Consider the following 14,233-nt stretch of genomic DNA (forward strand, 5'->3'; position numbering starts at 1 on the left):
TACAAAGTGGACAGAGGCTCTGTTCACAAAGAGACACATGGAGAGAACAAAGGGCAGTGAGTACAAGGAACACCAGAAGAAGCTGCTTCTTGATACAACAAAGAAACATTTTACAGTGAGAACAGTCACACTGGATCACAATGGAACACAGTGGAGCCCCTATAACTAGAGCTTTTAGATATGCAACTGAAAGGGGTGATAGATAATCTCATCTAGGCTCACTTGGACCATATTTTGAGGTCCCTTCCAACCTAGTCTATTCTACGATTCTATGGTTTATTGTTCAAGAGGAAGCCAGACAAGTAATGTGGAAGACTGTGGATATACGGATATTCAGAGGTTAGACGGCAGTTATCACTGAACGGTACATCTAGTTGGCAAGTTGGGAGGGAGTGTTGATCTGCCAGAGGGTAGAAGGGCTCTACAGAGGGACCTGGATAGACCGGATCGATGGGCCAAGGTAAACTGTATGAGTTTCAGTAGGGCCAAGTGTCAGGTCCTGCACAACAACCCCAAGCAACCCTACAGGCCTGGGGAGGAGTGGCTGGAAAGCTGCCTGATGGAAAGGGACCTTGGTGTGCTGATGGACAGTCAGCTGAATATGAGCCAGCAGTGTGCCCAGGTGGCCAAGAAGGCCAATGGCATCCTGGCTTGGATCAGGAATGGTGTGGTAAGCAGGACTAGGAAAGTCATCCTGCCCCTGTACTTGGCACTGGTGAGGCCTCACCTCGAGTACTGTGTTCAGTTTTGGGTGCCTCAGTACAGAAAGGACATGGAGATGCTGGAACAGGTCCAAAGAAGGGCAACAAGGCTGGTGAAGGACTTGGAGAATATGCCCTACGAGGAGCGACTAAAGGAACTGGGGCTGTTTAGTCTGGGGAAGAGGAGGCTGAGGGGAGACCCCACTGCTCTCTTCAAATACCTGAAAGGTGATTGCAGTGAGAGCGGGGTTGGTCTCTTCTCACTGGTGACAGGTGACAGGACAAGGGGAAATGGCCTCAAGTTGTGCCAGGGGAGGTTTAGGTTGGATATCAGGAAAAACTTCTTTACAGAAAGAGTTGTTAAGCACTGGAACAGGCTCCCCAGGGAGGTGGTTGAGTCAGCATCCCTGAATGTGTTTAAAAACCGTTTGGATGTGGTGCTCAGGGATGTGATTTAGCAGTGGGTTGTTAGAGCAGTATGGTAGTATGGTTAGGTTGTGGTTGGACTTGATCTTGAAGGTCTTTTCCAACCTGAGCACTTCTATGATTCTATGATCTATCTTAGCCTGGAAGTGCTGTGAAGAAGGGTCACTTCTGGGTATCCAAGCAATAATAGGAAATAGTAAGAAAAAGGTTCTAAAAGATACTCCAGCTTTTGTTCTGTGAGTAAACTATCCCACATGTTTTGAAAACCAATTAACTATATTATTTTCATTTTTTTACTGTTTTCTGAAAGCTGAATATGATGTCTAGAGTTGAATCCTGTCTTAACAATTTGGATTACTGAAGTTCTAGAGTGTCTGGGAAGTCATCCTGAGATATGTATGAGCAATCTGAAATTATCACAGCTATTTTATTATTTCCAGGAACTCAAGGAGGGTGAGTGAGGAATTGGAAGGCAGAAGAGTAGCAGAAATTTAAAAAGGAGGAAGAGATAAGAGAGCAAGAAAAGCCAGGGAATTTCATGTTACTTAGTTGGAATACCAGTAAGTTTACCTTTTATACCTGAAAGAATTCTGTAGTAAATAAGCAAACAAAAATTTGTAAGCAGCTGGAAGGTAACAAGGAAATGAGAAATAGCTAATATGGATTTGTCAAGAATAAGCTATGTCAAATCAGATAATTATCTTCTGTGGCAGGTTAACAGATGTGAATTGACAGGAAGAGTGGATGTCATATATCTTTATTTTAGGAATGCTTTTTAACAGTCTCACAGGACAATTTTTAAGGCTGACAGTTGAAACATTTAAGGTGAAAATAATCATAAAATAGGTGGAAAATGTCTTGGAAAACATTCTCAGTGAGTTCATATTAATGGCTCGCTGTCGCAATGGAAGGAGTTGTCAAGCGGGGATTCATATAGGTCTGTTTTGTGCTATTTGGAGTTTTCATTAACATCCTGGATGATGACAAATAGTGTACTGAAGATGACCTGCAGCTGGGAGGGACTGCAGATATATTGGAAGACAAGGTTAAAATGAAAATGATCTTGAGAAATTGAAGACATGATCAGATTGGCTATTAGGAAAAATTTCTTCTCAGGAGTGGTGAGGCATTAGAACACGCTGACGAGGGAAGTGGTGGAGTCACTATCCCTGGAGGTGTTCAGGAAACGTGTAGATGTGGCACTGAGGGACATGGTTAGTGGGCATGGTGGTGATGGGTTGACAGTTGGACTAGATGATCTTAGTGGTCTTTTCTAATTTTAATGATTCTATAAAAAGACTGAATGAAAGTCAGCAGGGACAATATACTGCACTTAGGACAGATGATGACACAGCATTGTGAGGGGTATTGTGTAGGAGGCAGTTCTTCAGAAAGTTGTTTGGGAGCATAGTCGAGGAACAGAGATGAATAGAATAGTGGTTTGAAAAATTTGTAAATTGTAATATCAGACTGTGTAAGAATTGTTTGGAGAGAGTCTAAAGGAAAAGCAGAAATAGTCTGGGACAGGGATATATATATCATGTTATGTTGAAGTTTCATAACCAGCCTTATATTTCTTTGATTTTCTGTGATTTTTGATGTAAAAAAGTTGAATATCCTTATCTTCAGAATCCTAAGCACTATTTGCCTTTGCTACAACTCTTTTAAAGGGGATTACATTGAAAGCTAGGAGGACTGGATGCAGGAGTGGAGCTATTGTGTGTTAGGGCAGAGGTGAGAGAATGGCTTGCTGCATCTTGTTGTTTTCACTCTCTTTGTGTATAACTAATGTTGGAGATGGGATGTGAGAGTGCTCTTGGATATTTGTTTCATTTTTCGTTATACTCAGTGATCTGCATTGTTTGCCCTTCACACAAATGCACTACGTTCACTTTTTTTGCAGCGCTTAAAATACTGATCTGTGTGTTCCTGCTGTAGCAGGCTCTGCTGGGCACACAGATGCCTAATTTGCCCAACTCTCTTCATGGTTTTGCAGTTTACTGTCCCTCCTGTCCCTTCCATCTCCATGTCTGCATCACTTTCCCCCTGGCTTGCTTCAAACAAAGGTTTAGCCTCCTCACACTCTCCTTACATGAGGACAAACAACTGTTAGCCACTCAATATCTCCTGCTGCCTGCCTTTTTTCTTGAAAGCCATAGCCATTGCCTAGGGGCAGTATTAAAACCGCAATTCAGCTCAAATTCCTGTATACTTTCTACCTGACAGATTAATGAGAAGAGCTCTTCAGCTAGTAGTTGCAGAAAAAGCTTTCGTTATGGACTGTAAACATTTAATTTTCTTACTTGGTCCAGATAAAGCTTGTATGCTTGAAGGCTAGACCAGCTTAGGCTTTAAAACTTGGATTTCTTGGACTCCTAGCAGAGTTGCAGATTCCATATTCTTAAAATTATTGACTTTACTGGGGGTCTGTAACCACACTTTCAAGATACTATTCTCTGTAATGCCGTCAGTGAAGCCCTCCCAGCAGCTAAAGCAGTGATCCAGTTTGTCCTCTAAGACTTCCTGTCAGCCTGGCAGTGCTATAAAACCAAGAGATCACACTGCTTTCTCCTGGTGGAATGGCCAGTTCCATCATCAAATGCCTAGTAGTGTTTATTTGGAGTTAGCAGACTAATGCTGAAAGTTTGTTCTCAGGTGCCCAGTACTAGCAGCCTTCTTATTTTGCTGTGCCAAGAGTCCCAGCTCTTGCCCTTTCAGATGGCACATTAGTCACAGAGCTGTGTAGGTGCATTTGATGAAGGCATCCTGTGTGTAGTATTCACGCTTCACAAGGCAAGCTGTAGGAAGGAATTTGTGTTGCATATAGTTCAGATTTGGAGTCAGGGCAGTATTGTTTTGTGATGTTGACAATGAGCCTGTTTCATGGCTAAGGTGGAAGCTCCTGGGTTAACAATGTGGTGCCAGGTAAATCTACAAGTGCTGCCTTACTGAAGGTATCCTAGAATCACTAAATGGTTTGGGTTGGAAGGCACCTTTAATATCATCTAGTTCCAACCATCCTGCTATAGTCAGGGACACCTCCCGCCAACCACTAGGTTGCTCAAGGCCCCATCCAGCCTGGCCTTGAATGCCTCCAGGGAGGAAGCATCCACAACCTCTCTGGGCAACCTGTTCCAGTGTCTCTCCACTCTCACAGTAAAAAATTTCTTCCTAATATCTAGTCTAAATCTACCCTCTTCTAGTCTAAAGCCATTTCCCCTTGTCCTGTTGCTACAAGCTCTTATAAAAACTCCCTCCCCAGACTACCTGTAGGCCCCCTTCAGGTACTGGAAGGTCACTATAAGGTTCCCCCAGAGCCTTCTCTTCTCCAAGCTGAAGAGCCCCAACTCTCTCAGACTGTCCTCAGGGAACAATGCTCCAGCCCTCTGATCATTTCTGTGGCCCTCTGCTGAACCCACACCAACAGCAAGATATCCTTCTTGTGTTGGGGGACCCAGAACTGGGTGCAGTACTCCAGGTGGAGTCTCTCAAGAGCAGAATAGAGGGGCAAAATCACATCCCTCGACCTGCTAGTCATGCTTCTCTTGATGCAACCCAGGATACGGTTGGCCTTCTGGGATGCAAGTGCACCTCCAAATACTTCCCCTCAGGGCTGTTCTCAAGCCTTTATCTGTGCTTGGCATTATCCTAACACAGGTTCAGGACCCTGCACTTGGCCTTGTTGAACTTCATGAGGTTGGCATGGGTTCATCTCAAGCCTGTCCAGGTCCATCTGGATGGCATCCCTTCCCTCTAGCATGTCAAGTCCACCGCTTAGCTTGTTGTCATCTGCAAACTTGCTGAGGGTGCACTTGATCCCACTGTCCATGTTGCCTACGAAGGTGTTAAATAGCACCAATCCGTGAGGTACAACACATTGAGGAGACTGAGCCATTGACCGCAACCGTCTGAGTGCAACCATCCAGCCAATTCCTTATCCAGCAAGTGATCCATCCATCAAATCCATTTTTTTTCTGCAATTTGACGACCAAGATATCATGCAGGACAGTATCAGCTGCTTTGCACAAGTCTGAGTGGATGACATCAGTTGCTCGTGTGGCTCTGCTGCTATGAGTGCTTGTGAGCTTTGATGGACAAGGATCCCAGTTTAACTTTAGGCTTACAATTTTCATATTCTACATATGTTTCCCCTGTATTTGGGAAACAGCTACTCAGAAGGTATTTTTCTGCTTTTAACCCAGGTAAGTCTGATATGCAAACTTAGGGGTTTTTTAAGTGATTCTGAACATATTTTAAAGTCAAAATGGATCCAGTCGTCATCTTAGATTGTTTCATACATTTCCCCTGATGCCCTTACAATTTAAAAGAGAACTGGGTTGTTTTTTATTCTTTCTTCTAAGTTCTCTGTGAAAGGACTTTATTAAATTTTAATAGATACTGTATATAACATGTATGTAACGATACCCCGTGGTGAAATGCAGCTTCATGCAAGCTAGCTAGATTTGTTTTTGGCTCTTCCTTTCCATTTCCCGTGTTTTAGTACTAATAGTAACAGTCTCCATTGCTGTGTGAATTTCATTCATTCGTTTTACTTTTTATCGAGTCTTACATTAACATACATATCTTGCAATTGCTATTAGACTCAGCTCCCTCCTGAATGATTGTAGCAGTCACAAAAATGAGCTGTCATAGAGTTGTTATGCGGGATGACATTTGATAAAATGTCAGTGTAGTACTGTTCGTGCATACTACTCGAAGAACAATTCCACACTGGAACATTTGTATTTTCTTTTCTGAGCTTTGCTCTCATGGCTGGCTGTTCATTTCAACACTGTCTATAGGAAAGATTTCTTCTATTACTCATTTTTCTGCCTTCATTGGCCTTGTTACTCTGAAGGGTAATGACAGACTGAATTGAATTCTATTTCCTCTAATTCTGGTAACAAGTGATGAAACCAATGGACTGTCAAAGCTGTTAGGTAGCTGCAATCATCGTGCTCTCCTTTGGTCAGTGACAGCATTGGCTTTGCATAGTGTAAGCAATCAGTCCTAAGTACAGGGTCATTTGGTTTTGATGTCAGCACCTGCGTTAGGAACCTAAATGCCTTGAATTCCCTTTCTGGCTTATGGAGAGAGGTGGTTGTGGAGTGTGACTGTTGTGGTTTAACCTGGCAGACAGCCGAGCGCCGCACAGCCATTTGCTCAGTCCCCCACAGTGGGATGAGGGAGAGAACTGGAAAACAGATAAAACTCATGGGTGGAGGTTAAGACAGTTTAATAGGACATCATCAATCACCCGCTGACCTATGCCCAGCCAGTCCCCAGGAAGTGGTTGTCCCTCTGACCAGTACCCGCAGTTTTCTTGCTGAGCATGATGTCATATGGCATGGAATATATGGAATATCTCTCTGATTGGTTTGCATCAGCTGTCCTGGCTATGCATCCCCAAGCTCCTTGCACATCCCCAGTTACTCTCTGGCAAGGAAGCACAAGAAGCTGAAAAGACTTTGGCGCTATGTCAGGACTGCTCAGCAACATTGATGTGTTTTCAACATTATTCTTATCTTAAATCCAAAGCACAGTGCCTTACCAGCCACTATGAAGAAAATTAAATCTATCCCAGCTGAAACCAGGACAGACTGAGCCTACCAACCTCCAAACCTCTGGAGATGTGTTTCAGACTCTTCAAAACTGCTGAGAAGTGAATAGGAATAGATGAAACATCAAAGACTCATTTTATACGCTCTAATTTAGGTCATATATGAAGTGAAAAAAACACACAATCCCAATCAAATCAAACTTAATACTTAATATCACTGCCTTATCTAATAGGCAGTTCAATTTAATCATGCCTTACATCTTAGGAGACTGGATTTAATCATAACTTATGAATAAGGGAATAAAAACAGTACTTGTGTTAATTTGTTGAATAAGCATTTAAGCAATTTTTTTCTTGAAAAATGGACCTAAGAAATAAAAGAAACTCCAAGTTCTGTCTATAAGGGCTCCAGTTTTGACACTAGTGAAATGTGTGTAAGCTACCAAAGAACAGATACTGAAACCTGAAACTGAACATGTAAGTAATCAATAAAAGATCTTAATTGAAAAACAAGAAATAAAAAATATTTATCATAGGGCGTACATACTGAAATCACCATATCACTTAGTCTGACTTAATTATGTTTCTCCTTTATGAAATACTATAGCTTGCTTCTGAATCCAGTATCTCTTCTAGATATGTATCTGTTCTTGGTTAGAGTATTAACAGAACAATAATTTATAAGCAAGGGAGCTTTTTATTTATACCGAAAGATGTTTCACTGTTAAAAACCATGTTCCTAATTCATCATCTTAATTTGTCTGATTTCAACCATTAGCTTTCTGTTCTCATTACACTTTTTCATGCTAGATTACACAGAACTGTAATTCCTAGTACCTTCACTGTGTGAATTCACTAACATGCAATAATTTAGGCACCCTTCAATGTACTTTCTAAAAAAACTAACATCCTGTAGCTCTGTTACTGCTAAACGTGCTTTCCCTTTTTCTCATTTTCATATTTCTATCCTCTCTCCTTAAACTTCAAACCAATTTCAATAGCTGAGCAAAATCCTGAATATAATATTAATCATAATTCGTATGAATGTAATACAGAGAGGAACGTGAATTCATTATTGTTTTGCTTGTACATCCTGGGAAAGCCCTGCCTCTTTCTTGCCATGATGTTACTGTGACAAATATAAGAGAATGCTCTATAATGTCACTTTACCTTAAATGCTCACATAGCATCTATGTTCTACAATATAGCATTTACATCCTCCTTTATCCCCTTTATTCCATAGGCCCTAAGACATAAGGCTTGCTTGCAGTGATCCTACCTGTGAAACTTTGCATTTAGCTGTATTAAAACACATTTTGTTTTGTTGGACTCAAGTAGCCAAATGATCCAGACAACTTTACTTCCCAGTCCTTACTGTTTTTTATGTTTCTACTCTGTTCTTGATTTTGTACTTATTTCTCCCTCATTGGTTGTGGTAGATCATGATGATCATTTCTTGACATGTCAGTTAATCAGTTTTCAGGCCGTTTATGATTTACTGATACTATGTAATACCAATTTTTTAATTGGCTGTGTTATTGAATGAATTGCTTTAGGAAGTCTTAAGTTAGACAATTTCATTAGGCAAATCGGCAATTTTGTCTGAATTATCCCATTAGGGTGAGAATTATTTTCTGTAATCCATACTGCCTGCCATTAATTAGATTCAAGTTCTTTGCTGTTTATCAATTAGTCTGTGTAACAGCTTATTCTTTCTTTTGTCTCTGTTGATGTTAGGCAAAGCAGTCATGCTGCTTGTCCTTTAAAAATAATGGCATATTGGCATTCTTCTGGAATTTCCCTGCTATCTCAAGTTTTATTAAAAATTAATAGAGAGATGAGAAATGCCCTCAGTTATTTGGCCTGTTGATTTGAATATAATTATTCCTAGCAGATGCTATCTAATATTCTCTTCACTTACTGAATCTTGAGTAGGGAAATCTGTGTTTATGAAGTTAAAATGTAAAATATGGAATGTTGCCAAAGCTGAAACTTTGTGCTTATACTGTCCCTAAACTCATGAGTCCTTCAGGCACACTCTATCTTATTTGTTAATGTAATGAAAATAATAAATAGATATCAGAGACAGTATGATACCAGACAGCTTTAAAAGCTTTATAGTTATAATTACATATATAATTATGAGAAACATTAAATATGGATGATGTTTTCACACTTACAGTTTAAAAGATAAAACAGATTTTGTTCTCTGATTAGAAACAGAAAACTGATTCTCTAAATTTGCATGTGGTGTGTGATGACTTTAGACCTGAGTTCATCTAGAAATAAAACATCACATTAAAATATTGCCCTTGGGAAGACTTCAGAACATGAAAGGGAGAACTGTGCCTAGAAATAACAGTAATCTTTAAGCCAGAGAGGTACTCTGAAATTTCTTTAGCTACCACCAGTGATTTTGGATGATACTGTTAATGGATTATCTAGAAGGTGTGATGATTCAAGCAGCAGCATTGTCCTAAGCTTAAATGGGAAGCACAAATTGGAAAATCTAAGTTAACGAGATTTTCAATAGAGATCAATTATGGTATGACTCTTCTGGTTACATGTAGGAATGCTGACGGAAGTGCTGGCTAGTAGTGCAATTTTTAAAAATATGACTAATAATAATCTACTACTGAAAATTTTAGAAATACCAGTCCAGAGTACTAGGCAGAGAAATGTTCAGTTGGCCTCTCAGAATGAATTGTTTCCTTGTTCATCTTGCAAGTGTTTGGGATTTTATCAAGGCACCCTATTCAGCAAATTACTTAAGTAAGTAAGCTGCTCCAAAAGTAATGCCTTCTATTTTATTATGCTGGCCCACAACATCAAAGATGGATTTTGATGGTATGGCAGTAGAGGTTAAACCTTCCCACTGTTACATTTTGTTGCTGTGTGACAGATGGTAGCAGAGGGGCAGTCTGACAGAATGGTGTCTGACCTGGAAGTGTGGATGAAGCACAGGGTGTCACTGAAGTCCTCCATGCAGAAAAATTGCACCCATTGACATTCATCGATGCTTGCTGAACATTTATGGAGACCAAATAGTGTATGCTGGCACAGTGATGCAGCTTTTGACAAGCACAGCATGCAGGCTCTTGTTCACTGCTGGCAGAAGTGTATTGCTAATGGTAGTATGTTGAGAAATAGTGTTCTGTAGCTGAGAGTTTGTTCTATCATATAGTGTTATTGTGCTCTTTGTATCTGTTGTAGTTTCCATGGAAATAAATAGGAGGCATTACTTTTGGAGCTGTTCACATCCACGTACATTGCCTAATAGAGCTTTTCAGATGCTTAAAGATAGTTAAGTACTGAATCAGCACCTTAATACTTTAAGTTGATATTGAGTAGGGCCCATGTAGGAACAAAACATTTTAAATCATGGTATACTGAAAATGACCGGTGATACTGTAGCCAGTTCTGTGTTAGGAGCTTAATATATTCTAGTCCATGTAGACTAGTCTATGCTTAGTACTATCCTGAACCAGAACACAAACTGCGTGGTGACGTCCTTCCTAAAAAGCCCGTGCATGTATAGGTAGGTACAGGTCTGTAATCAGAGATTCCTCCTTTTTAGCCTAAATTGTACACAGTGCATGGAGACAGCTTTTCTTCTTCAGAAGATGGGTTTGTTGTGATATGAAAAATGACTGAGAGAGTGATGAGGCACTGGAACAGGTTGCCCAGCGAAGCTGTGGATACCTCATCCCTGGCATTGTTCTAGGCCAGGTTTGGTGAGACTTCAGGCAACCTGATCTAGTAGGAGGGTTGGAGCTAGGGGATCTTTAAGGTCCCTGCCAACCCAAATAATTCTGTGATTCAGAAATTCTACATTTATGTTATTCTGTGACCTAGGTTTAAATCAAGCACTTAAACTGACTGCTTTGCATTGTGATGATGGATCCAGCAATACTTCTAATAATACATCCTCTCACTGCTATCCCTAGGATATGAGGGATTTGCTAATGCAAACCATAATGTACAATTAATTACCAGTAGCCTGGGTCCTGCATGTGCTTTAGCCAATGAATTAATTTTCATCTCTGAGAATACTGATAAAATGCTGCCTTTTGATAATCCTATATTATAATGGCTTTTGTATCATAAACCTAAAGTACTTAAAGCACACAACTGGATATGAATTAACATATTGTCATAAGAAGGACTTAATCCTTGAGTGACAGATACTGATCAAGTTTACAAAAAGTGAAATGGGTATACGTATGCTTGTGTGTCTATCTGTCTTTGTAGTTAAGCAGATGGTTAATTTTCTGGGCATTCTTTAAAACTTCAGCTGGAGGTATACGTGTGTGTGTTCATCCATGCAGATGTGTATGGCTCTCAGGCATCATGAAGAAATGGCTACAGAATGGATGCAGCTACAGTTATTATCTGCATTTATAATGGCCTAGGAAAAACTGTGTGGGAAGCTTTAGTTTCACACTGACAGATTTAGAATAATCTATTGCTATCACATGCAGCGCATAAAAGCAAGAAAAATAAAGTAATTACTGCTCCTGTTCACCCAATTTAGTTGTCAAAACGCATGTGTGACTTTGATTAAAGGATGAAGACTTTGAGAAGAACAGTTAGATACTACTCATACTAAAGGGCAGACTGGAAATTGCAGCTGTTCTGTGGACAAACAAGATTAATTGAAATGATGAATTTTAAGGCTCTGGGCTGACGCGTCAAGATAACAGGGTGAATACTTACAAGATCTTGTTTGTAACTTTCAGCAGTTCATTTTACATGTATCTGTATTAAAGGTCTGTGCTGTGACTAAGAAGTCAAAAAGCAACCTAACTTGAATGGAAGAATGCTACGGACCGTTTTTTGCTCAGGCCATAACTCACCCTCATTAGCTTTCCAAGTCTGACTTGAAATTGCCCCGGGACTGAACCAAAAAGCAGAATTTCCATATGCCAAGAGAACACAAGCAAGGAGAAAACTGATGCTGCTTAGCTTCATGCCTGTTCAGCACAGTTGGAGCTCTGCCATATCACAACCTTTCTTATCTTTTTTTACCCAGTTGGCTCATAGTACAGGTAGCATAAATCCTCACTTCTGCACTTAGTACTATTCGTATTGATTTGTAGACCCTAACGTGGACCTGCTCAGAATGTGATTTTTTGCTGATTACCTCTTAGCTAAATCACTTCTTGAGAAGCAGGGTGGCTTTGATTCTGTCTCTTCCGTGGCAAACAGTTATGTATTTTCATTATCAACAACATGCTGTGAATGCCAATGAGGGATCGAGTGCCTGAGCTTCTCTTTATAAAGTTTGGGGGTACTTGGGTATTTATTCATGTGCGTATGCCACAAGCACAGAACAAGGAGCCACAAATTTACTTCCCCTCTCCCCCCACCTTTACCAGCATAAATTGTACTGAATCTATTCATTATTTTCTTCACCTTTTTTACCAAACCCTTATTGGCTTCTTTCAGAATTGAATCGGATCTGTTTCCGTCAAAATAGTATTTACATCGTAATAGCTCTAAAAGTGTAATGATTTGACTTCCTTCCTGTCTGTGACCATGGTTATACCTGAGCAAGATTAAGAGCTTGGCTCTCTGTGGTAGAAACCTGACCTAAGCAAGGTGCAAGAAACTAACACATATGTGGCTGACAGTTCATCCACGATGATCATGTTAAAGGGTATCAAAGCTAGTTTTGACTGCAGTTGAACATGTTCTCAGGATTTTCAAAGGAGACTGAAGCAGTAAGCATCCAGATTCCAATAAAAAGCAGCTGGAACAGCTCTGTTAACTCTTGCATGTCTTTTAGAGTCTCCATTTTTGCTGAGGTTTCTAGGCATTCTTATGAAATTTCTACTGTTTGTATTTCTACTGTCAGTACATAGGACTGAAGTCTTATGAGTCTGTAAGTTCATCTTTTACCGTAAGTTCTTAATGAAAATAGCGTACATCCGAGAACATTAGGTAGCAAAAAGAATAGCTGATATACTTTTCACTTTACTCTTCTTACTTTCAAGTATTTAGTTTTGCTATGAGCTGAGTTTATATAACACCTTAATTTTGTATTTTTCACAGAAATGTAACCTGGAATAATTTAGCTATCCCAGACACCCACTGTTCCAGAGAGCTAGAAGAAGGTTACCAGTGCCCACCTGGATTTAAATGCATGGACCTTGAAGATCTGGGACTAAGCAGGCAAGAGCTGGGCTACAGTGGCTTTAATGAGATAGGTCTGTCCTACTGGTAAAATCAATTTCAGTATACATTTTAAAATGTTTATGAAATGAGTAGAACAGATAGCTCCTGTCTGTTTGGAAAAGATATCTAGTGCAGTCAGAATTCTGCTCAAGTAGAACATGTGCCAGAAAGAGAAGCTGCTATTTGCTTTGGAATAGTGAAGTTATTTATTTTTATATTGCTTGTAATTCCAGGGTTTAAATACCATTATTTAAGAAGAGTTTACTGTTGATTGTCATCAATACGCAAATGCAATAACTAATCACTGTGTTTTATTTATGGTTCACTTTAGAGTATATAATTCATCTTATTTGTCTAATTTTAGTGGGAATTCCTATGCAAAACAAAACAAAACCAGCACCAGAAAAACAACACCAAATCCCTCAAAAAAATCCCAAACTACCCAGAATTACTTTGATAATTGTCTTGACACTAAAGAGGAAGGGGAGAAAGTGACATCATGTGTGTCTGTGGCAGCGTGGATCCAAACTGCTGAAGTTAGAACATCATTCAGCAAAATGGCTGAGAGGCAGAGAGAGATCATACTACTAATGTAATATTTGTTCTGTGAGAAACATGCAGAATGACCTGGAGATCACAGTCTCTGCAAGCTGGCGTGTACTGTGCCATCCCCATAGGGACATATGTAGGAGCACAGAAAAATAGTTCAGGAAAGATGGCAAGGATATGGGCAGCAGTGGTGAGATCCACATCCAAATGGAAAATGTGCAGCTATGCTATCAGAATGTTGTGGTTTTCTCACATTTATTTAACAGACTAAGGTCCAACAGGACCTGCAGCTGTGTGTTTTCATGAGCACAGGTAGGGAATTCCCTTCAAATGAGAAGGCATGCTTACAGGCTGTATTCTTTCTGATGCCTGTCTCTGACTTTGATAAGCTTATTTTTCATTTTTCCTGGCATGAACTCTAGCCAGTAGACTTTCATCCTGGCCACAGCTAAACTTGAAGGTAATAGAAAGGCTTGATGATTGAATGACTACAATCCAAAATGGTTTTTTGCATACCAAGATCCTTTGCAGCTGAATTCATTTCAATTGGTTCCCAGGCCATGGAATTTGCAGTCAACCAGAGAGTTACAAGAATAGTCTCCTGTTATAACAGGTACTCTATGATACCAAATAGATTCTGAAATGAAACTGCAATTTCTGTCCTTTTTTCCTGATGGGAAAGGGAAAAAAAAAAAAAAGATTTTAACCAGGCTCCCTTCTGTTTCTCCCAGAAGGCACAAGTATAACAGTTGTACCCAATACTGCTAGCTGAATAGCACTTCTGGTTGTAGCTGTCTTTTATATGAAATTTTTCTTCAGT

General features: G+C 40.0%; 1 protein-coding gene across 9 annotated transcripts in view; it reads left to right on the forward strand.

The window, feature by feature from the left end:
* The window catches only part of NALCN (sodium leak channel, non-selective), a 219,176-nt gene that overhangs the window by 39,097 nt on the left and 165,846 nt on the right, over window positions 1-14,233 (forward strand). For 7 of the 9 annotated variants that reach the window (XR_002444045.1, XR_002444050.1, XM_021415912.1 and 4 more), the window contains one exon: window positions 12,742-12,896. Coding sequence is in view for 6 of the 9 variants with exons in the window: in XM_021415912.1 (XP_021271587.1) it covers window positions 12,742-12,896 (155 nt within the window). In the remaining 3 variants the exon portion in view is untranslated. Of the gene's footprint in view, window positions 1-1,570; window positions 1,688-12,741; window positions 12,897-14,233 lie in introns of those variants that run through there. The other 2 variants (XM_021415949.1, XM_021415968.1) reach the window with 2 other exon arrangements.

This window comes from Numida meleagris, chromosome 1 (genome assembly GCF_002078875.1).
Source record: "Numida meleagris isolate 19003 breed g44 Domestic line chromosome 1, NumMel1.0, whole genome shotgun sequence".
In the NCBI taxonomy this organism is placed as follows: domain Eukaryota; kingdom Metazoa; phylum Chordata; class Aves; order Galliformes; family Numididae; genus Numida; species Numida meleagris.